We start from the raw sequence: 27326 nt of genomic DNA, 5'->3' as shown, positions 1-27326 counted from the left end.
CTGATCGTTTTCAAGTTTATTTTGCTCTAACTATAAATAACTAATATTTACAAGACTTAATACTTTATTTAGAAATGAGATATTGAATTTATGTGTGAGGAGAGGGAACAAGGCATCTGGAGTGGAATCCGGCCTGAGCGAACTGAGGTTACATAAGGACAAGAGAAACAGAAACATCAAGAAATTCCTAAATATTAAAAATTGTCTAACTTTTTAATACAGTCATTTCTACATGTTATTCTTTTTGCTATAGAATGTTTTTGTTTATTTTCATACTCTCTTGTTGACGGTTCTTTCTCCATCTCCTGCCTTAAACAGCTCATGCTTTCCGCAATCTCTCTTTCAAGAGTCCTATAAAATGCAAAGCTGCGCATTTAATCCATACAATGAATATAAAAATGAGAAGAAAGTTTTTATGCACAGTAATTTAGATTGTAAAAAATGTAAGCAGGCTGGTGCTTTAGTTATCGGTTTCCATTAAAGCTGGAGGTTTTAGGATATTTTTCTGCGCTTTGTTTCTGTTATTCCTGGGGAAATGTGGTTTAACAAGGCAGACAACAAACTTCTCTGTCCTGACAAAGGTTAATCAGATAGTTACCAAGGTGACCAATACTTCCTCTTTTGTGTGCCAATATTTGCATGAATCATTTTGGCTTTATAGTAAAACGAAACCTAGACTAGAGGATGTTCCCAGGCAGCCCTGATGGTGGCGCTCTAACACAACCAGTAACAATGATCAGTTGATGAGCCATGTAGGTTTTTATAACCTGCCATGTAGGATCTGCTAGTGATGTCAGGTCAGTTGTTCTGCTGTATACCAGAGAAACTGCACCAATGTTTACAAAGAAGAAAGGTTTTAGTTTTGTTTCATTATAATTGAAGCAGATTCATTGTGACTCATTGATCTGATTAATGCAGCTTCTGTTTTTATCTAAAACATAAAGCCTTAAAGTTTTCTTTTCAAGAGTGTTTATCTTTGGATGTCTTGTGAACTATATATTTTTTCATTACACTGCACATCCTGTTTGTCATTTACAAGTATGGAAATGTCAACTTCTGTACTCCATTTTAAAACAGTGAGGCACAAAATTCAGTCTTAACACAATGCAATGATACTGGCCAAATCTTAAGAAGTCAACAGGATTAATTTGTTTTAATGAGCTCTGCACACTTAACTCAAAATTGTGTCGTCTAGTCTCTGTTGATGTCAACCAGTTTCTACGTGTGTCCAGATGCCTTATTTTCATTTGGGCACACCAAGAAAGGATTGGACTTTTTACATTTAAACTCTGGAAAGTTGCAGCTCCACAGTTGCGCTGCACTTGACCTGTGAAAAGATGCTGTGATTCAGAGGTTGTTGTTCACCTACCATGATGACACAGGCTCTAAGTCTCACCATAGCACAGACACCTGTCACACCTGTCTATATTCTCTCAATTAGTTTATTACCCCTGCATAGATAAAATATCCCATCTCTAGCCTATTAAGTGCTGTGGGAATGTGATGTTACACCAACTGTCACGGATCCGGCCCACACAGCACCCATTTGTTTCACGTTTTTCTCTTCAGGTGGCGCCCCCTTTTGGCATCTCACCACCTCTTCCAGGCTCTTAACCCTTGTGTGTCGTTTCTGAAACAACCATCTGTAAAGAACTGTCTCACCTCTGGTCCCAGCAGAGGAGCTGCTGAAGTCCTGGTGTTACCTTGTCTGTCTTTGCCACCAGGTCTGCACACACGTGTGGTTCTCCTTCTGAAAAACAGTCTGCCATATTTATGTCTTGGTGTGTGAATGAAATGTTTGGAGCTTTCAGGACTTTGGAAAGTGTTTGTTGTCTCAATGCTGTCATGGTGAAACTCAGTGAATGTCCCATGACTATGTGTTCAGTTTTTGTATCAGGTATCCCAGCTGCCTGTTGCGTACAAGGGTGATGCCTTCTCCTCCCCCTTTTTCTGAAACAAAACACCTTTAACCGCCAGTTTTGTTACAGAAACATCCAAAAAGAACTGTAGTGTAGTCAGGGACGGAGAGCTCTGCAGCTGACGCCATGTGTTGTTTGAGAGAGGCAAAAGCTTGTTCAATGGGGACATGCCAGTCGTTCCTGCAGAAATTATTCTACCCAGAAACATAACCTGTTTTCGTGCAATCTGCAATTTGTTTTTACTGACCTTAAAATCTGTTTGACGCAGGCGCTGCAAAACCAGAGAGGTGGCTTTAACGCAGGTCGCCGTAGTTGGTGCAGCAAGCAAAAGGTCTAGTGGGCAGTCCTGCAAAATATCTTGCAAAACCTGGTTAAACTAAAATCGAATCTATTATGAGGGAACAGTCAATGTTAAAAATATTTATGTGCATTGCATATTAGATGTTAATTTATTTTAGTAAATCAGTTCAAAAAGTGAAACACATAACTAAAGTCTTTAAGTCTAGTAATGATAATAATTTTATGCTCACAGTTAATGGAAATATGACAGATTAAATTGGAATGTCTTACCAAACAATATAAAGAAAAGCATTTAATAAAGAAATGTAGGTATGCTGGGAGATATGTTTGAAGATTGTTAATTTTACAAAGCAAGGAGTCTCATCAGAATGCCTAATGTCACGAATTTATGGAAAATTGTAGTACATTTTACTTTAAGATTTATTATGTGATGAGATCCAGAATGACTGATCTTATATTTTTCAAGAGAGCGGGAGAAAAACAAACCTAGTGCTGCTGTGGCAATCGAATCTGTGGCTGCGAGGGAACGTTTCATCATCACGCCCAATTCTTTCACTTGGTGCTCAGGGTGCAAACAGAGAGAAATGTGAGACATTGAATACCATTCTGATTGTTTTTCTGCGAAAGGGACAACAGCAGCTACACCAACCGGAGCTACATAAATGTCCGAGACTTTTACCTGCCAGGTTGTTTCCTCCAAAGTGGAAAGTAAAGGTTCCTGGTACCATTCAGAGACATCTCTGTCGCAGAACAGGGCCACGCATGGTGGATCCGGAGGAGGGACACAGAAACGCAGACACAGGAGCCAGGGCTTCCAGGCCACGAATGTTGACTTTAGGCTGCTGTAGGGTAAATTTGTTAAAAGTTCTGTTAAGGAAAAAAGTTACTAAGTTAGCTTAATTTGGAAAAAAGCTTGGCTCTCTCTTTCTTCCTATTTTTCCCGGGTCCTTCCAGCGAGCAGCGTGTGGCAATCAGGAACGACGAGGCGTGATGACGTCACAGAGTTACAAAGTTTAATCCAATAGGCAAACACCGTATGAATTAACAAGGAAACTTCAGAGTTACAGAGAAATACATTCGTTACCTGAGACAAAAGAATTAAAAGACAAAGGGACAAAGAAAGAAAAGGCAAAGACGTCTTTGGAGAAAGCTGTTGCCGAAAAAGGCAGAATATGGGCAGCAATCTGAATTATTATTATCGTGTTCGATCTCTTATAGTGAAGGCGTTTCTCTCCTTGTTAATGTATTCAATTAAGGCGTACCCCTGGTTCGACCAACCAGGAGCTCCCCTGGACACTCAGAGGAACTTAGACCTTCCCTTAATTTCACGCCAGAGATCAAAGGCCATTTGCTCTCTGGAAGAACAATGGAGCAAGCAGCTGCATCCTGGTCTTCTGGGCTCTAAGGCCATTTGGGCAAATAAAAGCATACAACAAGACTTCACAGATACCTGTGAAATTCGGAGTGTCTCCTTCACAAAGTTAAGCTCAGTAAAAGATTATCTTCACAAACCTAATCCTGGTCTACTGCATTCAGCATTTTCCAAAGATTTAAGTCCTTGCTTTATCACATACAATCAACAGCACAAAATGAGGTACAATTCCTTTTCTAACCTATAAAACATAACATTCAAACAATTTTCTAATACTAAACAACACATTTTCATTGAAACAATTTCCATTTGGTTCAGATATTATCATAGACAGTACAATTTTCAAATACATTCAGCATTCACCATTCTAAACTTAGATAATGCACTTTGGTTAAAAACTTGCTATTAATACTTAGAAAAATGTTAATTATCTCAACATTCTATGTTGCATTTTAGTTTAAACCATGCCAGATGTGATTAAAAGACGTTTGATGTTCTGTGAACCCAACAGAGTTCTGTTTCACAGGCAATACAAATTTTATGGCCTCCTGACCTCTGATAACACAGCAGGAGGAACCTCACAGAGATCACAGATTTGACCTACTTCTAAATATTTACCGATAGAGTAGTTTTAGTTTCAAATCCTTTACACAAGCCTGTTTAATATTAAGAAATTTGTTCAAAATCAGACTGTTCATTATAACCTTTACATCTGGGGTAAGATTAGCTGTATTAAGCACTCCAAAATAATAATTTTCCGTAACAGTTCCCAATAGATGTCAGCAAACTCAGACACCACTGGCTGGATCAGATACTGTCCTTCTGTTTGGAAATTTCCACAAAGAAGGGAGGTGCCATCAGGAAAAGCAACAATTATTCCATCAGCCGAGCACATGATTGTTGCTCCCATCTTTATCAGCAAGTGTCGCCCAAGCAAATTCATGGGAGTCGTAGGAGAACTTACAAAAGAATGTTTCATATTCTGATTAACCAAGATGAAGGTCAGAGGCATCGTGAACAGCAGACTCTGTTCAGTCCCTAAGAACCCTGTTAAAGACACAGTTCTTGATGTCAGAGAAAAAGGAGGATCAGAGTTCAGAGTGGAATGTGTGGCTCCGGTGTCAACCAGGAAGTCTGTGTGTTTTCCTTCCACTGTTGCAGACAACATGGGGTCTGCTGTACCCACATTGTCTCCGGGGTCCTCAGCAGTGTGTCAGTAGATGTTCTGTGTGGCCTCAGTATCCCCTGAAAGCAAGGTCCAGGAATCACATAAGGATTGTTGGGGATCATACCTGGCAGTCTTTGGTATGTTCACACAGTGTTTGGCCCAGTGTCCAAAATGTCTGCACTGGTAGCACGTCAAGTTCCTTTGGTCCTTGGCCTCGTGCTCCGTGACCTTGCCCCATGGCTCCCCATCCACATCCAGCCAAACGCCATCCCCGTCCACGAGGAAACGCTCTGTATCTGTTTGAGGATATGAAAAAGAAAAAGCAGGAGGAGGAACCAGTCCCCCCCCCCCAGTATGATTAGAGTTTTGCCAGTAATTTGGAATTTTACCCTGTGTAGATTTATTTTGAGAAGATGCTGCTGCAACCATCTCATGTTCTTGTTTACTTTTTTTTTATTTAATTCGTCCTGCGCCTTTAAGAGGTGAGGAAGCAGGTGTCTTTCCCATCTCACATGTTCACACCCTGCAAGATCTTGATTGTGTTTTATAGACTGCATAACATATTCAGGGACGCCTTTTAAAACTGCTTCTTTAAACATTTCAATTAAGTTTGTGTATGGACCTTTAAGATTAACTGTAGTTTGTCTGAGCCAGGTTTCTAGATATAATGTCATTTAGCTGGGACCAAACCATGGGATTTGGGGAGGATGGGGTTCTATTCCCAGTGTGGACTCCTGAAGTTTTGTGGGGTAGCAGTTCCCCCTGGACTGTCAAAGTTCCTTCTGTGATATTAATTACGGGATATATCCCCTTAGAGCACGTGTCAAACTGAAGGCCCATGGGCCAAATCCGGGCCACTGTGGGTTTGTGCGGCCCTCCAGATTCTAAACTAAACACTAAGTGTGCTTAAATATTATGTTATCAATCAAATTAATGCAGTTCTATACGTTTACTGCCAAATTATATCAATACGTCGCTCCAGTTTCTCTTAGAATTATCAGGGAAATTCACCAAAATCAACAAATCCCTGCACTTTTCTGAGCAAATAATTGGGAGTTTTTGCAGTTTTAATAAAAAAGTGTGAAACTTCCTTACTTGAACTAAACAGCTGCCTCAAACCTAATTGATGTCCCATTACATGACCTGTACAGCGAGTAATAAAAAGTCAAATTTACCGTCATAAATAAGTGCAAATATTTCCAAATTACTACCACAAACACTTTTTATTGCAAAAAATCAAAAAATTTCAATGATATTTAAGAAATGCTTGATATTTTAACAGTTTCTGAACGGCTTTTATCTATACATTCTAGTACAACTGCTCCTTTAAGAGCATTCATGTTCTTGATTTGGCCTAAAACGAAAATGAGTTTGACATCCCTGCCTTAGAAGGTCGAGTTTCGTCTCTAGTATATAGTGGAGGAAGTGAAGTCTGTATTTATTCAAGTCTGTATTTTTATGCTAGTGTGTTCAGAGCTGGTGGCAATGACCCTTTTGGTAATTTTTTATTTTTATTTTATGTTATTTGTCCCTCTGAGGAACACAATAGTTTTTCACTTTGCCTGAGTTCTGTCTCTGCAGTCTGCCTGTTTTGTCTTCAGTCTCTTTTAGTAAAAACTCCTGCCTCTTTCTGTTTTTATTTTAATTGAAAAATTTTATTATCATTCAGTGTTGCCCCTTTTAATTATTCTCATTTGTGATCTTGCTATTGGAGCATTTGTCTGCATGTCAGCTAGAACAATTTTATCTATTGTTTGCTCTTTTTTATCTTAATTTAAGAGAATCCCAGTTCCATGTTATCCTGTTGCTGCTTTTGTTATTTAACATTTGATCAGCTGACCTATGTCCCTTATAGAGCTTCATCCTGTCCTGTGGTGTGCACGGCATGCTTACAAATTATTAGTTTTACCTGGTAGTTACATTGTTTGTAGGAGAGCTGTTAGCAAAGAGGCAATTAATTAGAAATCTTACATGTAGATGTTGTCAAATTCATCAAGGTGGAACGCTTCTGTCTGATTCCTGACAGATGACACAACCCAAAGTTCGCTCCTCTCCAGAACATTGTTTTTTCTTGGGTTTTTACACTTTTTAAACAAAAATTACCGTCCTAAAATTAAACCAAATCTAAAATCCTCTAATTCAATATGTCTTTATGAATTTAATAATCATCAATCAATCAATCAATCAATCAATCAATCAAACCTAGTTTAAACTTTAGTCTAGAAAATGTTATTTATATTCACAATCATCAGTTTGAAGTAACCAGTTATTTAAATCAAAGTTTCCCTTTAATCTTTTATTTTATAGCAGTAGACATCTTTTTATAATTATTATTTATTAAATAATTAATAACTTCATCAGTTACTCAGTGCTTGAGTACGGTTTGTTTGTTCTCATAATCACACTAATTTTCATCAACCAAAGCAGCACAAACAGAAACATAAATATTTATCTGATTTTCAGTTAGTCACAAATTTTCAGTCTGCTTTTCTTGTTTTTCTGTGCTCAAATTATCAATTTTATTGAAGCTTCATGAAATTTCCAATATTAGTTAACATTTTTAATATGTTAATATTTATCTTTTAGTTGTCAAGTTCCTATTTTTAGTAATGCGCACATTCATTTATTTATTATTTATTTATGTATTTGTTTATTTTTATTAAAACTATCTCAGACATATGTTAGAATCCAGCAGTAACTGAACTACCTGCTGCTGGAGTACTTCACCCATTGTAATAAAATGTAAATTCATTTATAGAATTAAATTCTAAATTAACTGTTCAATTTAAATGCAGCAAATACTTTATGGTATATGAACACTTCAGTATCAAGTATTTTCAGCCCTTAAAGCTGTTTAATTTAATTCCAAACTAGCATGTATTACCAGGATATTTCTTCTTTTTTTTTAAAAGAGAAGAAAAAAAAAGTTTTACAAATTGTTATTAGCGTAGACTCTGATAATTTGAAGTTGGTGTAATTTAGTAGCATACAATTTTGTTAGATCTTTTGCTAAACTTGTAGTGATTGCAGATTTTCTTCTAGTTATACTAGTTATTCCGTCTATTTGCTCACCAAGCATAAACAAAGGTCCTATACCTCATTTTAGATCAAATTTCTCCCTGTCGACCTCGTCTGCCATGCCTGGAGCCAGAATCACCTCTTCTCTCCTCCCTGCCTTTTTTTTTTTTTTTTTTTTTAATTACTCACACACACGGCGGAGAGCCTCTGTATCTCTGTTTTATTTTTGTTCTTCCCCTTTTATTTTTGAATTCATCATGTTCCGCCAGATAAGTCATTAGTCCGTCTATTTGTTCCCCGAGAGTCACCCAAGGGCCTGTGCCCCACTTTGAGTCGTAACCCTCATCCCTGGAGTCACTCTCCATTTTGCAAATTCAGAAATCACCTTATGTTTTGTTTAGTGGGCACGGCGGCACCTGCTCGTACGGCGACGAGACGACACACCACAGACAAAGTCAAACCCCTTTTACTGTCCGCACGGCGGCGGGACGGCACGCAATTGATAACCTAAACACGATTTGTTGTTTCGTGTTTAAATTACAGTTCACAAACACCAGAACACATCACAACATTAAACAAGCAAAGAAGCAACACATGAGAGCAAAAACGTCTGCAGCTCTCACACACACAGCTGACACACACGCACTCCGCTCGGCAGCAGAGCTAACAAACAAACAGAGAAGTACACATAAAAGGATCCCCGCTTTTCAGCTCCTATTTTAGCCCTGGACGTTCTCTTTTATTCTAACTCTTGTAGGTTCTTTCCACACAAAAGAACTCTTTTATCGTCTTCCCACACAGAAGAAATCTCTTATTCTCTTTTCACTTATACTTCGTCCCAGGAACAGATCGCGATCAACTTTAAACCTTTATTTTCTTACTCTTTTTCTTTTCCTATGATGGCCAGTTATCACCACTTTTTGTGTTTCTTTAACGGGCACAGATTGGCTACGCGTTCTTTTTTGGAGCTTAGTCACTTCTCAGGGATTTAAAAACCGACAAAAACCCAGCCAAACCCTTGGTCGCGTCGACGCACTCACACACCTGCCAAGTGTGTGTGAGTGTCACAAGGGGGAGACGGCCACCTCTCACTAATAAGCCAATCACCAAACTTTTTTTTTAAATTTTATTATTTTTATATTTTTATTTGATTTTGTTTTTAATTAACTTCCTATGAATATGAGAGACTTTGACTAACAAACGGAAGCACAACAAACGCCAGTATGAACGCACACACACACACACACACCGACAAATCAGCTTACTCCGAGAACCCCACAGCAACTACTACGTCTGATATTTAAATTTAGGCAGCCCCACAACAGACAATGCAAATGCGTTCAAGGAAAAAGTTTCCTTACTAGATTTTTTGGGCCCTGTTACACTGTCCGGCCGGGCCGCAGCAGCCCAAACGGCTGGCCAAATCTGCACAACTCTGCACGTGTGTCAACATGTAACCATCCTCTACGCTACCAAGTTGTTGATCTATATGTATTATCGATGAATCGGAACCATGCGATCACACGTGCAGAAAATCAGCCGACACAAATAATCAGACTTTACTTATTTTATTCTTTTTAGCGCTAAAAAGAAAGAGACGCTTACCCTCACAGGCTAATTTGTTGTGACGTGAATACACCGGGATTAAACAGCATCTGATCAAAAACGGACGATCCATTCTTTATATCTAAGACACGCCTTACTGGTCGTCTGATGAACTACGTCACCTAAGGAATGTCTGCCTAGAAGTCACCTGATATTATGGCGTCAGTGTAAGTTTTGTTTGAAAGTGAAACATGCAAGGTCAAGTTTCATTCCTCCAAAAGCTCTCTGTGCATAAATGAAACATACTATGTGTGAAATACAGCTGTATGTGCATGAGTACACGTGCGACCCTGGATAAGCGTCTCAACAGTACCCAAAACGAGGAATGAAATCTTGAAATAGCTTTTCAGCTGCTGTCTTTCCGGATTTGTTTCTCGTTGGGTACGCTTATGCAAATCGAGTGAAATGGTCAGAGACAACCAGGATATACTCGTATCCTCCTTTGCTTGGCTCTAAATGCAAATAATCAATAGAGACCAACTCAAATGGCGCACTAGTTGTGATGGATCCCATTGGAGCTCTCTGTGAGACATTGGGATGTTTTTGTTTAATACATTGACATTTCTTGGTCACATAATCCTCAATGTCTTGTTGCATGTTCGGCCAGTAAAAGTGTTCTCGAGCAAGATGAATCACCTTGTCAGGACCGACATGGCCCATATCGTCATGCAAGCTCTTTAACACTAGTGGTTTGAGTTTTTCAGGGAGAACTAGCTGTCTGTTTAGTTCTGTTTTCCGGAAAAGTAGTCCGTTCTCCACGACTAACTTGTTCCACTCGTACAACAGTCTCCTTGTTTCTTTACACATGTTTCTTTTATCCTTTTCATTTGGACTCCAATTTCTTTGTTTCAATGATACAGTCTCTTTAATAGCTGTATATTCTTGTTGTGCTGCTCTGATGTTTTCAGGGATAATGGTCATGACACTGTCAGGTAGGTTAGTCTCATCATTTTCATCCGTGAGTTGTAATGCAGCAACCCAGGGAACATCATTGCTTTATGTTGCTTTGTTGCCTTGCCACACTGCACACAACTTCAGGAGACACTGTCTCAGTTTGATCCTTCATGTACTGTTCAAGGCCTACTGGGTATCTAGACAACATATCAGCATCAGCATTTCTCTTCCCCAGTCTATACTTGATATTGTAGTACTTGTATGTTTCGGCTTATGCCAGCACTATTTCCCATGGTTGCTAGGTCTATCTGAGTTTAGGTGCGTTACTGTGCATTTATCTTGTTAACGGAACTCTGCATGCAGTGGGTGTGTGTTCCAGGGGAAGGTGTTTGGGGTGGGACGTTTTTTTGTTGTTGTTGGATACTCGCTTACTCTGGTGTGGACACATAAAGTTCGTCTGCATCGGAGTTAGAGCACATAAACCGCCCAGCTGTACTCCTGTTCGGTTATCTTCATTAAAGAAGGATTAACATTATTCCCTCCTGGAGTGGTTATTATCCTGCACCTTTACAATCCATCCGTGGACCCCGTTTTACAATATCAAAGTGGAACTCGGCTAATTCCCCAACCCACCTATGACCTACAGCATTTAACCTGGCAGAACCCAAAACATAGGTCAGGGGATTGTTGTCTGTATAGACAGTGAATGTTGGTGCGTAATACAGATAGTCTCAAAACTTATCACAAATGGCCCACTTGAGTGCTAGGAACTCAGGTTTACCAGAATGGAGGTGATAGTTTCTTTCAGAAGGTGTTAAAGTTCTAGATCCATAGCCAATAACGCGCAGCTTCTTGTTTTGTGACTGATACAAGACTGCTCCGAGTCCTTCATTTTATGCATCTGTATGCAAAACAAATGGACAATCAAAGTCAGGGTAGGCTAAGATGGGTGGATTAATCAGCATCTCAACAAGCTTGGACAGCACAGTTTGATGTTCAGTTGTCCATGTCACAGGTGTGCGAGAGGGAAGCTGACCTGTGTTTTCTTTAATTTTACAACCTCGACCCTTAGAAGTCTGGAGCTTGTTGGTCTTACTTCTGTCGGCTGAGCTTTGAAGGAGTTCAAACAGGTCTCGCCAGTCGTGAGAAATCTTGGATGAAAGATCGATAATAACTAAGGAAGCCTAGCAATGTCCGAACCTCTCCAACTGTGTGAGGCTTCTTCTCCTTCAGAGCTATTACAGCTTCCAAATGTTTTGGGTAAATCTGGACGCCTTCTCCTGAAACCATTCGTCCAAGATAACGAATTTGTCTCTTGAAAAGCTCGCATTTGGCTTCTCGAAGTTTGATGCCATGTTGTCGCATTTTGCAGAAAACTTGTCTCAGATGGTCCACGTGTTCCTCAAATGTTTTTGAGTAACAGAGGACATCATCTAAATAAGGTACGCAGCACTCATCCCTGATGCCTTCTAATACACCTTCCATACATCTCTGGAATGCAGCTGGAGCATTTGTCAGTCCGAATGGAATCCTTATGCATTCGTAGAGACCCCAAGGTATGCTAAATGCTGTCAGATGCCTTGACTCCTCACTCACAAACCCTTGGTGATATGCACTTCCTTGGCCTAAAATGGAGAACCATGAATTTCCTCCAAGACTGTCCAATAGATCTTGAATGCGTGGTAGTGGATGGCGATCAGGAATGGTTTTACGGTTGAGCTCACGGAAGTCAACACAAAGACGCAGACTGTGGTCTTTCTTTCGCATGCAGAGAACAGGTGAGGAGTAGGCTGAAACTGACTTTCTGACCAACCCTCTATCCAAAAGATTGGAAATATAATCTTTGACCTCTTTATAAAATGGTCGAGGAATGGAGTTATAATTTTTTTGGACAGGGGTGTTATCTGTCATTGTAATCTGGAGTTGTAAACCAGGGATGCATCCAATGTCGCCTTCTTCAGATGCAAACACATCTGATTCTTCATACAACATTTGGCGTACCCTGTCCTGTTCATGCTCAGAGAGATGGTTCAGGTTGACATTTGGATGCCATTTCTCTTGTGAATGAGCAGGTGTATGGTTTCTCTTTTGAGTGGAGTCCCCATCATTTAATGAGTTCACATGGGTGGTGCACAAGAGTGGATCATCTTGTCCACTGGCACGTTTACGAGATGATGGAGAGATGTTTACAGGTTTGGTTCCATCAATTTCCTCAATGACTCCTAAAGCTACCCTCGGAGGTAAGAAAATGTCATGGTTGGTTGAATTCTGAACTGGAATTCTCACCATTTTTGAAGCGCCAACAGGTACGTCAACCAGAGCAGGGAATAATTCCAACCCGTCCGGCACGACACTCTGTATGTCTGGTTCAAACAACATTACTCCTCCTGGAAAAGTTCTGATGCAACATTTCACTTCACAGATTTGGCCACTTTGAACATTAAGACCCTTCTTTCCCACTCTCACTGTTGAACTCTTTGATTCTTTCTGAGATGGCATAGTGCAAATCACAGAGACTAGAGTTTCAACACTATTTTTATGGATTCTCAAAGCCTCTTACAGTAAGTCCACCAAGTTGATGTTGTTTGTCTGGTCAGTGTTTCCCATTATGGTTTCTTGTATCACATTAAAGCCTAGCAAAGGGCTGCTTATGCTCTCTTGACTTACAAGCAATGGAACATAGAGAGCAACTGAGCCATATTTGAGGCTTTTGATCTCGAGCAGGACTTCTATCCTCCGGGAAACATTTATCTGAAGCTGAACGTTTTCCCTGGTGTTCTGGTGGGCAGCTGCTGTGGTTAACATATTTAGCTTTAACTGGCAGCAAAAGGAGAGTTTGGGAGATGACTTTGTAAGACCGGTTAGATCAATAAGAGGCTTTACAGGTTTGAAACCCTTTCAAACAGGCTTCTGTCTGACAGAGGAAAGGAGGAAACAGGAAGTGACATAACTTTGTTGCCTTTTGTATGGACCTCAGGAGAGCAACAACAATGTAATTTGGTAACCAGCTGTTGAACCTGGATTACAGCGAACAAGATGGATGAACTTCATGCCCTGACAAGGAATCAGTAAAAGTATAGGGAATACAATCTGAATTAATGATTTACAGCTACATTTAATGTTCCTTTGAGATCAATAAAATCTATCCATCCATCTTCTTCCACTTATCCGGGGTCGGGTCGCAGGGGTAGCAGCTTCAGAAGGGAGGCCCAGACTTCCCTCTCCCCAGCCACTTCCACCAACTCCTCTGGAGGAATCCCAAGGCGTTCCCAGGCCAGCCGAGAGACATAGTCCCTCCAGCGTGTCCTGGGTCTTCCCCGGGGTCTCCTCCCGGTGGAATAAAGTATTTTTGAATTTAAATTAAACTGAGACTTTCCAATGGTTTGAGTTTAGTTTGGTTAGTCTGTGACCAGGCACTGAGTAACCAAAATATTTTGTGACAATTTTCATTGTTGCGTAATATTTTTAGACATGTAACAAGCAAATGTATTTTTAAAACAACCTTAAATTATTATTACATTTTTGGGCATTTTTCTGCCCAAATAAATGACACTATAAATATATAAGCAACAGCTAAAGAGAAATTAAAAAATAAAATAAAATAAAATAACATGAAGGAAACAGGGAAAAAGGGAATTTGTGAAATAAATTTTAATCTACATCTTATATTTAGTCTTTCTTATTTTAACAAAAAAAATTAAAAACATTGTTCAGATTTTTTATCTTTTACATTGAACACTACATTTAGTGCAACGTGTCTGATATTTTAATTTCCCTTCCAAACTGAACTGAATGGAAAAAATATAATATTCCATAAGTTGACCCAACAACAGATAACAGAGTTAATTTTCACTTTCGTAAACAAACCATTATTACGCTGTTTAACCCAGATTTAAGTGACGCTTGCACACAGGACGCTCTCATTGGCTGAAAGCTGCTCTTCAGACACACACCCAGATTCCTGCTTCTTCTTCTTCCTTGTTTAACTTTTCAGTCTGTTCTCAGGAAAGAGGAAAACAGCTGCCTCAAACTAGAGGTAAGCATTAAAAGCGTCATTTCGCCGATGTAAACCGACATCGGCGAAATGTCGCTTTTAATGTTTCTGATTCTAGTGGGAATTCAAGGTTCTACCGCAGGTGAGTTAGACATTTTAAATATTTAAAGATCAGTGTTGTTATAAGAACTTTGTGTTTTGTTTGTTTTTTATGTTCGTTTGACAATAGGTTCTGGTACTGGATGTCGAATGTTAAACATTTTACTCATTTATTTAAATTATAATTGTCTAAAATTAAACAAATTGGACCGGCTGTTAAGTTTTTTTTCTTACTTTTTTAAACTCTATGTTATTATTTTTTTACATTTACTAGATGATCGACTTGGGCTATATCCAAAATGGCAGCATGTTAAGTCAGAGCAATGTTGGGTTAGGCGACATGTGAAATGGCCGTTAGTGAGTTTATAACGCTTATTCCAAAGTTTAATAAACATTTTGGATAAAGTGTAAGACTTATTGAGGATTTTTCCATTCACATTTTAAGTCCCAATATTTTTTCAGATTTTAATTCTTATTCAGTTAGAGTTTAGTGTCAAATCAAATTTTATTTGTATAGCACCTTTCAGCAGCAAGGGATTTCAAAATGCGTTACATCATAAAAAGACAAAAAGACAAAAATACAGTCATAGAGCACACAGTCAACAACATTACATTTTGTTCTCATTACACATCAGATTATTGATTATTGTTTCATGATTATTTTAAAAAGCAACTCTAAACATCTGGGTTTTAAGTCTAGATTTAAAGGAACTCTAGGATCTCTAGATCTCACTGAGACATTAGTCCTTTAATCCTGGAAATGTTATTCAGGTGATAGAAGGCTGTCTTTTTAACTGTCTTTATGTGACTCTGGAGGTTCAGGTCAGAGTTCATCACTACTCCCAGGTTTCTGGCTAATTGCTGGTTTTAGTTGTAATAACTGAAGCTGTTTTTTGACTTTAGATTGTTCTTCTTTAGGTCCAAAGATGATAACTTTAGTCTTGTTTTTATTCAACTGAAGAAAGTTTTGGCACATCCACACCTACCAGCCAAAATGAAACAAAGCACTGAATTTAATAAAAAGTTAACAGTTTTTATTTTGCTAATGATAATCATTTACTTTACATGCAATAATTATCAGTGCAGCGATCTCCCTCCTGACATTTTCCTCTCTTGTGTTTCTGTTCTGCTCTTTGTGCAGAACCACATGATCCGACAGTTCAGTTTACAGAAATAGTCTTGTTGTCACTGTCACTATAAAGCACATTAAACCTTTTTCTGTGTTTATTCTTTAACTAACTGTAGCCATTTTGTTGACAGCTTTAGGGCAGAGGATAATTCTAATATAATAATATTTCCCTTTTTAAAAGTGAAATACTTTATGGCTTGCTGTATTATGTAATAATTAAGTTAAACAAGAGCAAAGTAGCACATTACTATTCACTTCAGTTCTAATGTATCAAAATCTGAACTAAGTAAAGAGATGAGGAATAATTTTTAAATCATTGTGTCCAGCTATCAGGTGCATAAATGATCTGAATGGTTGGACTCTATTAGTAACCTGTTTACATCTGGTTTTGTAAATTCCTCTTTAAACCTGTCATTATGAATCTGCACCAGTTTGTATTAAATGCTGTCTCCTTTGAGTTTCAAGTCAGAAGTTGGAGTTCAGACACTAGAAAAAATTTCTGGTCTGTTCCAGAAAGCAGGTGGTCTGAAACTTTCCACTCAGACTCTGTAGCAGTTACAGTAAATGTTCATCATCAAAACATGCTGTATATCAGGGCACATTAATGTGTTTTTTTCTCTATAAATATTCATTAGAATATTGTTAAACATGTTGCTAGGCTGTTATCCTGGAAGGATTTTGACATTAGTTTAGTTTTAATTAAATACCAATAAAAACAGGCAAACTTGAAAAACTGAGAGTCAGAACATAAACTTGATAAACTTCATCTTGATTATTTAAGGATCTATTATTGAAATTGTTTCACTATTTGAATCAGAGCTAAAGTATTTTGTGCTGGTTAATAATTTCAAATTCAAAAATACTTTGTTGATCTCAAAGGGACATTAAGTTTTGTTGTAACTCATTGATTAATATTCTTCAGAGTTTCTGTAGATGCTGATGGTTGTTGGCAGGAAAGATCTCTTGTAGCAGTCTGTGTTGTAGTGAATTTGAAGAAGCCTCTGACTGAAGACACTCTGTTTTCCCAAGACAGTTTTATGTAGAAGACATTCTAGGTTTTTTGTAATTTTCTTGATTTTATGTAAAATCCCTCTTTGCGTTATCATCTCCAGAGGTTCCACAGTCATCCCAGAACAGAACAGAATCAGCTTCTTTATCAGGCTGTCGAGCCTTTTTAGGTTCCTGGTTCTCATGCTGCTGCGCCAATAGATGATGGCTGAAGAGATGACGTTCTCAACAATAGACTGATAGAAGATCTGCAGTCTATTAAGCTTTTAATGGATTTCATTTTTTATACTGATTGCAAACCTTGAAGGATTGTAGTTTCCTCAGGAAGTCCAGTCTGCTCTGTCATTGTTGATAACAGATATATTATCTGGAGATGATGATTCAAAGACGGATTCTTCATAAAACCAAGAAAATTATGTACAACCCAGACCATCCTCTTCATTAGACTGTCTTGGTGTTGTCAGTTAGAGACTTCCTCAGATTTGCTGTGATACAGACTGCTACAGGAAATACAGCCATTACCTTCTACAACACCTCTGAAGAATTTGAATTAATATGAGTTGCACCAACATTTAATTTGGGATTAATAGAGTATTTTTGTGGGCTGGACAGTGGAGCAGTTGGTAGCACTGTTGCCTTGCAGGAAGAAGGTCCTGGGTTCAATTCCCGGCCCGGGGTTTTTCTGCATGGAGTTTGCATGTTCTCCCTGTGCATGCTGGGTTCTCTCTGGGTTCTCTGGCTTCTTCCCACAGTCCAAAAACACGACTGTTGACATGAGGTTAATTGGCCTCTGTCTAAATTCTCTGTGTCGCCCTGTGACAGACTTTGACCTGTCCAGGGTGACCCCGCCTCTCGCCCGGAACGTTAGCTGGAGAGGAACCAGCAGGCACTCGAACCCACTAGGGGACCAGGGTGTTAGAAAATGGATGGATAGAGTATTTTTGAAAACGGTTATCAACTGTTATCAACTCCAGAAAACTGTTGTGTCTTTATCTGCTAACAGTTTAAAGAATAAAACGGTTCCAGTGGACCTTTTATTTCCTTATAAATAAAAAAATGAAATCCATTAAAAGCTTAAGAGAGAGACTTTTAACAGTTTTAATGGTTGAAATAATTTCTGATTTCCACATGGAGAAAGGTTTTGCTGTTGATATAAGAGACGTTTTAGAATAATAACATTTAATATTGTCAATCTGGGGTTCTGGTGAGAATATTCTGATTGATATCTCAAATATTAATGTGTGATGAAAATGTAATGTATACTGATAACAAAATTATGACAATTTAGCAAAGATATTTAATATTTCTAAAGGTTAGATCCATTATTTCAATGTGAGCTTGTGTTGCTGCTAAATTACCCTGTTTAAAACTTTTAAAAGTTATGGACAGATAAGTAAACAAAATATAAAAAACTAGATGTGTTTTATATATTTTCATCTATCAGAACAGAACATGATGAAATGGGTTTATGTTAGATGTGAGTAATAATAAAGTTAAAATATTCAGAAATGTGTTTTTCTTACAGTGACCCACTCTCTGAAGTATTTCTACACGGCATCTTCAGGAATAGAAAACTTCCCATCATACGTCTCTGTTGGGTTTGTGGATGAAGTTCAGATAAGTTACTGTGACAGCAGAACAAATAAAAATATCCCTAAACAGGATTGGATGAATCAAGTGAATTCAGAACATCCAAATTACTGGGAGGAGGAAACAGAAACATGTCGGGATAAACAGCAAGTCCTCAAAGACAACCTAGAAATTGCCAAACAACGTTTCAACCAGACTGAAGGTTTGTTCATGAATCACTTTGTACATTTCACATATTTTTTTAAGTTTCCCACATTGTTTGTGTAAATTATTATGTCAGTGATTATTTTACACATGATTTTAGATATTGTGCATCTAAAGGTTTTTACTTCTGTTTCTAATCCAATAAATTTCCAACAAGTAATCTATTTCTGCGTTCCTCTATGTTCTGAAACTGTTGTGTTCTGTGTTTTTCTGTATATTTATTTCTAGTTTCCTGTGTGTCTGAGTCTCTGTGTTGTCCTGTCTCCCCGTGATTAGTCCCCAGGTGTATCTCGTTCCCTGATTTCCTCTTGTGTATTTAGTGTCACCTGTGTGTGTCTGTCTTCGTCGGGTCCTACGTCTTGTTACGTCAGTGTACGTCTGTGTATGTCGAGTCCTCGTAATTGCCTGTTGCTACCTGTGTTGAGCATTAGCCTTCCGCTCAGCAGTGCTGCCAGGTCTGTGGACCGTTTTCTGTTTTTTCTGTTCCATTAAAACTCCTGCATTTACACCACATCTGGGTCTACTGCGTTTGCCTCACCACCACCACACCCCACTTCATGACAGAAACTTGATCATTAGAAACTGTTTTTATAACAATTCCTGCCTTAAAACCCATAACAGTACATTTTGGAACATAAAGCAGTATAACTGTTTAATTATTTGTGGGTATTATCCCATTTAGAGTTATGAACACATGATAAACAAAACACTATTTTTGAGGGAGCATAAATGCAAAGTTGGCATTTTGTTCAAAGGGTTTATTTAGTTAATTTGTGCAAAAATTTAGGAGTTTATTTTTGATAGAACAGTCTTACTCTGAAATACACTTGGGACAAATTAATGGATTGTGTTTTAAACTCACTGATGTCTCTTTGTTTTAGGAGTTCACATATATCAGCAGATGTATGGCTGTGAGTGGGATGATGAGACTCAACAGATCAACGGTTATGATCAGTTTGGTTATGATGGAGAAGATTTAATCACACTGGACTGGAAGAAACAGGAATGGATCGCTCCAAAACCACAAGCTAACATCACCAAAGAGAAGTGGAATCATGATAGATATGATTTAGAATATGAGAAGTTCTACTTAACTCAGACATGTGTTGAGTGGCTGAAGAAATATGTGAACTATGGGAGAAACTCCCTGATGAAAACAGGTATTACAAAACGTTATGTAGTTTAAAATACATTTGTTTTCTATGAACAGGTCTCCATCACAGTTTTCATGAATTATTAGCCTTTGCAAAAAGTTCTTACTGCATTGTTATTTCAGTCATCATCTTTTTCCTTTCACATTAGATGATCTTGTTCACCTTTTCAGAAATTAACTTACCAACCTTCACTGGATATTGAGATGTAAATTGCTTAAATAAATTAGTTACAAACAGAGGATATTTATCTTTATAAAGAATCTAAAAATGTTTTTGTATATATAAATGTCTTTACATGCTCTGCAGATCGTCCATCAATGTTTCTCCTCCAGAAGTCGTCCTCCTCTCCAGTCAGCTGCTTCGCTTCAGGTTTCTATCCTAACAGAGCTGAAATGTTCTGGAGGAAAGATGGAGAGGAGATTCATGATGGTGTGGAGAAAGGAGAGATCAAGCCCAACAATGACGGGACCTTCCAGATGAGCGTTAACATCGATCTGTCATCTGTCCCAACTGGAGACTGGAACAAGTATGAATGTGTGTTTCAGCTCTCTGGAGTCAAGGAAGACATCATCAATAGACTGGAGGAAACAAGAATCTTGACCAATGAATGTAGGTATTTATATGAAGGTCCAGATGAATTTACAAGTAAATATCTGATGATTACAATGTTCTATCTGCCTTGGTTGTGATTTTAAACATACATTCAGTTTTAGGATTTGGAATCGGAAGGTTTTTTTCTTCTTTAAATAATTTTAGACAATTGTACTTTAAAATCAAAGTTCAAACAAATGATTTATTGCAAATATAGTATACTCCAGTTGTTTGTGCTTCTTATTGTTAATACCAGATTCAATATAATCTGGTATTTGGTGTTTTCTTTTCAGCAAACACCAAAGATCTGCCCATCGCTTTTGTTGTTTTGGCTTTGCTTGTTCTCATTGTTCTCATTGGTCTCATTGGTGGATGTGGATTCATTCTTTACAAGAAGTATAAAGGTGAGACTCATATTTTGTCTTGTTTTTCATGTATTGGGGTTGTTGACTTTCAACCAGTGACAAATAGACTTGATTTAAACAATGAAGTTCAGTGTTTTCTGTCCGTCTTGTCTTGATGCTGTGTGGTGAGGTTGTAAGAAAAAGACTCTAGATGATACAGACTTCGGTTCAACAGCAAAGTTTTATTACAATTTTGCAGCCTAAAAGTCAGCATGACCGAATTGTGAGAAAATCTTGGCCCAATCTTCTTGATCTCTAGGCAGTCTCCCTTTTATAGGACTCTGTCCAATTACACATCTGGAAACCATACATTACACTTATTTTTCAAGCTTAATGTCTTTTGATTCTTGACCTGACTGTTTTCCCAAATCTTCCAGATAATTCTTCTGTGTGGTCAGAAACTACAGAAGCTTTACATCGACCTCATTTTCTCAAGGACATATCAAAGTGTAGCCTTGATTTGAACTTATATATTTAGACTGAGAGTCCTTTAGATTTGGTTCAATTGGAAACCAAAATGGTAATATTTGTTACATTTTTGGCTGCTGCAGTTCTCTTTCATGGTGATATAAATTACTGGTTACATTGTCTATCAGCCTCTGCAGCTGGTGATGCTTCTGCATACATCATTAGTAGGCATTGAGTCATGTCCACCAAACCAGACTGTTCCAATGCGCGATGTTACAAAAATGATTGTAGCACCCTTATTTCTTAACCAATTTCTTTAAAATGTGGCTGAAACTAAAGCAGAGAGAATTGCTGATATGATAATGTGTGAAATATGTTCTCAGATTTATTTATATTCCCGGGATATAAATAAATTCATAAACACTTTGGTTTATGTCCGTTCTGTGAAGATACAAGAGCTTAACCAAATTTCTCTTTTATATTGATGAATAATTAAATTTTACATTTATGCCACTGTTAAAATTAGTTTTTTGAAATATAGCAAATCATGACTCCTATACAGTATGAAATTCTTAATCATAGTTAATAATTCTTATGAATATTGCCACGTTTTAGAAACAAACGAGGCAATTAGTCCAGTTTTTTTTGTATATTGAAAGTTTAAAAATTATAGTGTTGCACTGCAGCAAAGGGAAAATACCTCTGACATAAAGGTGTAAAACAACTTTAAATCTCTTATACTCTGCAGTTTCTCGGTGTCAGTTTTACTCTACACGCAGACCAATTACCATGGCAACAGACATTACCCCTCAGTTGACCTGCAGAGCAGAAAGTTATATATTGACCAGAATGCCCTGCTCTATAGTTAGCTTCCTGCTTTTGGAGGGGTCTCCAATCCATCTGCATTCACATTATATTCAAACAGCATCAGTTCATGTCAACTACATCAAGACCTAAGTGTTTAGGCAGACCAGAGGTCGCTTTCTTAGTCCGCATTAGAGTTAAATTGTACATTCACACTTACCAAAACAAACCGGGCTTTCTAGACTAGAGTTAGATTAAAGTGGACTAAACAGGGGTGGTATAAATGCAGCCTCAAACCAAGCAAGACTATGCTAGGAGTTTAAAACAAATACTAAAAAGACAACCTTATTTTATTTAGTATGAATGTATTGGATCCTTTTTTCAGTTGTAGTATTTTTGTGAGTAGGTGTGTAAAAAAATAATCAGTGTTTTGATCATTTAAAAACAAAAACATGACAAAATTATGGTAAATATATTATTCATACTGAACTTGGAGAAGGAAATGCGCATCCTTAAACATTTAAGCTCCACAGGCTGCTGTTTGCTGGATATTACCAGAGATAAAGAATGTTTTTATAAAAATATAAATGTCAGTTAGTCAGCAGATGGTGTAGTGTGCACTGGACATCACACTAAGGAAATGAGGAAGGGAGGGTCAGTGGAGAGCAGCGGAGTTGATCCTTTTTTCATTCTGTCATCAACAGAAAGAGAAAAAGGCAGAAGAGACAATAATCAAAATGACGTCGGTAGTTTTAATTTATCGTACGATTAATTGATTTATCGTTTATGATGACAGGCCTACACAGATATTTTTTACACACGCACAGATACTTTTACACACGCACAGATACTTTGAGACTATTTTCACTCCATAAAATGGCAACCATGCTGTGTGATTATCAGAAAATTTCTGTCTTTGGTTGAGTTCTGTTCATTTTGTCCACCTGAACCACAGACCACCAATTCAAACTCAGGACTAGAGATTTTCTTTCACTACAAAAGTTTTATCTAATAGGACCAGAAATAATAGTGTGAACCCAGCACATCATTAGTTGAATCAAAAGAAACTTTGACACAAAGTATTTTGTCACTGAAAATAACAATGTGCATTTTACATGTTTTTTTCTTAATTTTCCAGATGCTCAAGATACCAAGTCTTCAACATCATCTTTATCTAGTGGCAAATCAAACAGTAGCAAGGACAGTCCCTCATCAGATGAGTCACTCGTTTAATGGTACATTTCCAGTCTTATGATTTATTTTTGTATCAGTGCCTTATATGCATGATGCAAACTGTGTATGAACACCAGCACATGGGAACATTCTCTAAATAATATTTGTGCTTTTGTTAGGTATTTTTGTTTATCTAAATACAAAGAAAGAACCACAGACAACGTTTATGAGTTTTCAACCAAGCTTCTGCAGAAGGAGACACAGAGAACTGCTCCTCAGAACAGTTCACCATGTGTTCTGAAACTCTGCAGTAGAACTTGCCTTTTATTAACACAAAAACAAGAACAAAAGGGGCTGATGTTTATAAGATTAGGAGCCCCCAGGAACTAACATAACAAATGGTTTTATGACTAAGGAAACACTACGTAGAGGGACACAGAGATCAAATACAGGTTTACGACTAAGGAAACTCTCAGAAGACCATCTCATAGATCACATTTAAAGGGTTAAAGTCAGGTTAGCTCTGTCTCACACTTTAACAAATGTCTCCGCTTTGGGGGGTGTGAATACTAAACCTGTGAATGAAAAGCAAATTGGTAACTACTTATGTAAGAATGATAATAAAACATATTTATTCTAACAGCTTTTTAACTGTCTCAACAGCAAAAGGAGAACCACCAAATGAGGACTTGGACACTAATATCCAAATGCACCAAAATCAGTCTTTTTTGGGTATCTTCATCTGGTCAAAGCATCAGTTGTACATATTTCTGAAATGTTTTAGATCTTTTGGCCTTTGTATTCAAATATTATTTATGTCTTTGAAAAATGACTCTATCGCTATTGCTTTTTGATTTTTAACTGTGACAAGGAAAATCTTTGCCACAGGAAGGACTTGATGGTTTTATTTTAGTTTGAAAATATTTGTTTAAAACATAGTCAGGATAAAACATAATCTGCATCATATATTAAACTTGGCTAATTTGTATTTATTTTACATTAGTTTACCTTTTGACTTAATGTTTTATTTTTTGTTGTTTTTTTTAAATTGTGATATTGAATGGGGACAAGGCTTAGTTTTTGTTGAGTTTCTTTCTTTCTTTTTGGGTGTTAATTAGTTTTGTTTTCTGTAAACAAAACTATAACTGACATGAGTTGATTGGTAAACCTTTGTAGAAATATTAGAATCTCAGGGTAGCTTTTATTATTTTGGTTTTTTGTCTTATTCAAGCTGGTGCATCAGGAAGGGCATCCAGCATAAAAGCATCTGCCAAGTCTGTGTGCAATTATAGAATGTTGGACTGGCATCTGGGTCTATCTGTGTCTACCAGAAGTTTCCCTGGTTTCCTGGTGTTTTAGTTGTCAGGGGTTTAGCTTGTGCAGGAGTTGTCCCGCTCGTTCTGTAGTCACAATACCTTTATCTATCTCTGTTGCACTCCAGCCAGACAGATTTGCTGGGTGCAGCAGTGGAGTGGACCTGTAAACACATAACCGAATGCTACACCCACCTATGGTGGCTTTATCACGATGGCAGCATTACAGGTGCTGGTCAAAAAATTTGAATAATATGAAGAAGTTAATTTAAATCAGTAATCACATCTTCCTCTTGACAATACCCAATAGATTTTCTAAGGAGTTAAGGTCAGGAGAGTTTGCCGACCGATTAAGAACAAGGATATCATGGTCCTTAAACCAGGTACTGTTGCTTTGACACTGTGTGCAGGTGCCAAGTCATGTTTGAACATTAAATCTGTATATCCATAAAGTTGGTCAGCAGCAGGAAGCATGAAGTGCCCTAAAACTTCCTGGTAGATGGCTGCGTTGAGCTTGGACCTCAGAAAACACAGTGGACCAACACCAGTAGACGACATGGCAACACAAACCATCACTGACTGTGGAAACTTTAGACTGGACCTCAAACAACATGGATTTTGTGCTTCCAGTCTCTGGGGCCTTGATTTCCAAAGGAAATGCAAAATTTACTTGCAGCAGAGAACAGAACTTTGGACCACTCCGCAGCAGTCCAGTCCTTTCTGTCTTAAACCCCGGTAAGATGCTTCTGATGCCGTCACTGGTTCATGAGTGGCTTGACACAAAGAATGCAACTAAGGGTGTAGGAACGAGTTTATCGCTGGGGGGAGGGGAGACGGGTCACATATTGGAAACTTGACAGATCCGTAAATAGCTTGAGCAGAAATGTCAAACAGTGTAATCAACACTGTTGATTTCTCCTTTAGTTTGTGCAGCTTCCCCACTTGGAAAGGATGGATACATCTACACAGACTTTTATCAATTGGAATTTACTCAAAGGACCAAGCAGTTTCCTTCATTTAGCCTCCATTAATTTATCTGTCAGGACATTTTTTTTACAGTTGGTCCAGAAGCAGGTAAAAAAAAAAAAAAAGAATTTCACTCAAACTGCAAAGAAAATACTAAGCAAACTAGAAAATTCCTGAAGAAATTTAACTGGGGCCTGCCAAAGTGTGCCCGTCGGTTTGGACCCAGCGTTCTGATGCTAAGAATTAGCATCAATGCTAAAGAAAGCTGCAATGTAATCAATAGCATGTGGAGAATCACAAGAATATTAAGTAAGCTGGACATGCAACATTCAGTATGATAAAGTAAGTGTATTAGCTAAAATGAGCAAATATGCTAATGTGAGCATAAATACTTTCAGTAGCATGTGGGGTATCATTAGAATGTTTACTGTCATTTACTTACTCCATTAAGTATACTAAACATGGCTAATAAGTCTGAAAAATAGAAAATAGCTTATTTAAGCTAAAAGGCTAATGCTAATGAACTGCCTTGCTGCGCAAGGCAGTTCCCTAACCTCGGATAAACAGATAATGCAGGATGATATCATTGCACCGCCTCCGGCGGTGCACTGTCCAGAGGGGCATATTGAGGCTTTTATTTTGAAATTTGCAGTACGCTTCATATTAAATGCCCACACTAATCCAATGTGTAAGAGTACTTTGGATAAACCAGTCACATAAAGCCAAAAAGAGCAATTACATGATGTAAAAATTGCTAAGACTTTTATTTTGAAATTTTTGTTAAGCTTCATTTGAAAGGGTCCTAAGCAGCTCTCCCTGCTCTGGGTTCCGTTGCCATGGTAAATAATCCTCTCTGCCAGCTGTGAGTGAGACATCCAGGGGGAGACAATTCTCTGTTTGAGCCAGCCAGTTTGACTAAAAAAAGCATTGCAAACAACTGTTTCCCGTTCGAGAACCGTAATACATATTCGAAAACCGTTTGAAGCATATGAGAGGGCTATTTGTCGTCTCACATAGTCCCGCCATTCATATCTCTACCTCACTCACAGTATTAACAGCGATGAGATTAAAAAAAGTGTGTGCCAAGGTCAGAAATTTTTTAGAAATACATGGAAGTAAATCAGTGAGATCTGTTTGCTACCCTGGCGCATGACTTTGCTCTGAAGCACCTGGAGAGAAAACCGTAAGCGCTAGATAATTTTTGAAAACATTTGACCGGAGCAGGCATGCGTATCAATGTCATGACCGAGTTTCACACCAATCATGCAATATTTGTGAGCGTGAGGGCGAGTTAAAAAATGATTTGGGGTCAAAATGTCGCTCTGACTCTCACTCTAGCGGAGCGGCCTTCACACTCTGATTTTTCCAAATATCAAAAACTTTAGGTCGCTTAGAAAGAAGTTGTGGACAAACCATAATTCATATTGACATGCTGTCTTCACTTTAAAAGAGATCACGGACGTATCTACAAAATGAAGTTTGAATGGCGTTTCTACATAAAGTTATGACGACAGAGAAAATCCTCAAAAATAGGGTATTTTCAGGATTTACTGGTTGCCTCGTCCCCTTGATGACGAGAGTTGCACCTGGTGAGCTCGTTAGTGATTTTGGGGTCGTTTTTTGCTTTTTACATCGCCATGGTAACTCCAAATCCCACCAAAAATAATAGCACACCACCCGGGATCGAGCCGCACGTTTTGATACCACTTTTGTGGGTGGGCTCGCAGCGGTACGAGCCGCATTCCGGGTGACGGAAGAATAATAAATAATACTTAAAGAGACATTCTATTGGGTGTAGAACAATAGGTGCCTGCCATGCAATGCATGGAGGCAGTGACTGACTTGCTTCGCAAGTCAGTCACTTATGCAGTCCTTATGCACTTATGCAGTCCTTATGCAATGCTATGGGCAGGCCCCAATTATACTGAACAAAAATATAAACACCCCATGTCAAATATTGTTGCCATGTTGAGTTAACTGTAAATGAGCATTTGCTGACATTTTATTGTTCAAAAATAATATTTCTCTTGATTTGAGTATAATTTTTAACCCAACTTGCTGCCAGTGAGCGTTACTCAGGGAGTTGTTTTTTACTCAGTGCATGGATGGGGCTTGTCCACTGGGTGATCAGACAAAATGAGCAACAAGTGAACAATCCTTGAACTGGGGACAATAAAAGGCCAGCCCAAAATGTCAAATTTTGTCACAAGTCA

The 27326-nt window shown here is 38.1% G+C and overlaps 2 protein-coding genes across 2 annotated transcripts; one reads left to right on the top strand and one right to left on the bottom strand.

Moving 5' to 3' along the window:
- Positions 1-2423: 2423 nt before the first annotated feature.
- LOC122843309 lies at positions 2424-4759 on the bottom strand. Its single transcript, XM_044137968.1, has 2 exons — positions 4358-4759; positions 2424-3084 (listed from the first exon to the last, which is right to left on the bottom strand). Exons 1-2 carry the CDS (start codon positions 4757-4759, stop codon positions 2563-2565), a joined length of 924 nt encoding a protein of 307 aa, XP_043993903.1. The 3' UTR covers positions 2424-2562.
- A 9480-nt stretch (positions 4760-14239) lies between these two features.
- On the top strand, positions 14240-23807 carry LOC122844015 (H-2 class I histocompatibility antigen, Q9 alpha chain-like). Its single transcript, XM_044139218.1, has 7 exons — positions 14240-14412; positions 18032-18298; positions 19182-19460; positions 19761-20063; positions 20339-20449; positions 22800-22896; positions 23498-23807. The coding sequence occupies exons 1-6, from the start codon at positions 14361-14363 to the stop codon at positions 22892-22894; spliced, it is 1107 nt and encodes a 368-aa protein (XP_043995153.1). The 5' UTR covers positions 14240-14360; the 3' UTR covers positions 22895-22896; positions 23498-23807.
- The last annotated feature ends 3519 nt before the right edge of the window (positions 23808-27326 follow it).

This window comes from Gambusia affinis, linkage group LG14 (genome assembly GCF_019740435.1).
Source record: "Gambusia affinis linkage group LG14, SWU_Gaff_1.0, whole genome shotgun sequence".
NCBI classification, from domain to species: Eukaryota; Metazoa; Chordata; class Actinopteri; order Cyprinodontiformes; family Poeciliidae; genus Gambusia; species Gambusia affinis.
The sequence above is the reverse complement of the archived record's forward strand: the minus strand, read 5'-3'. Positions and strand labels throughout refer to the sequence as shown.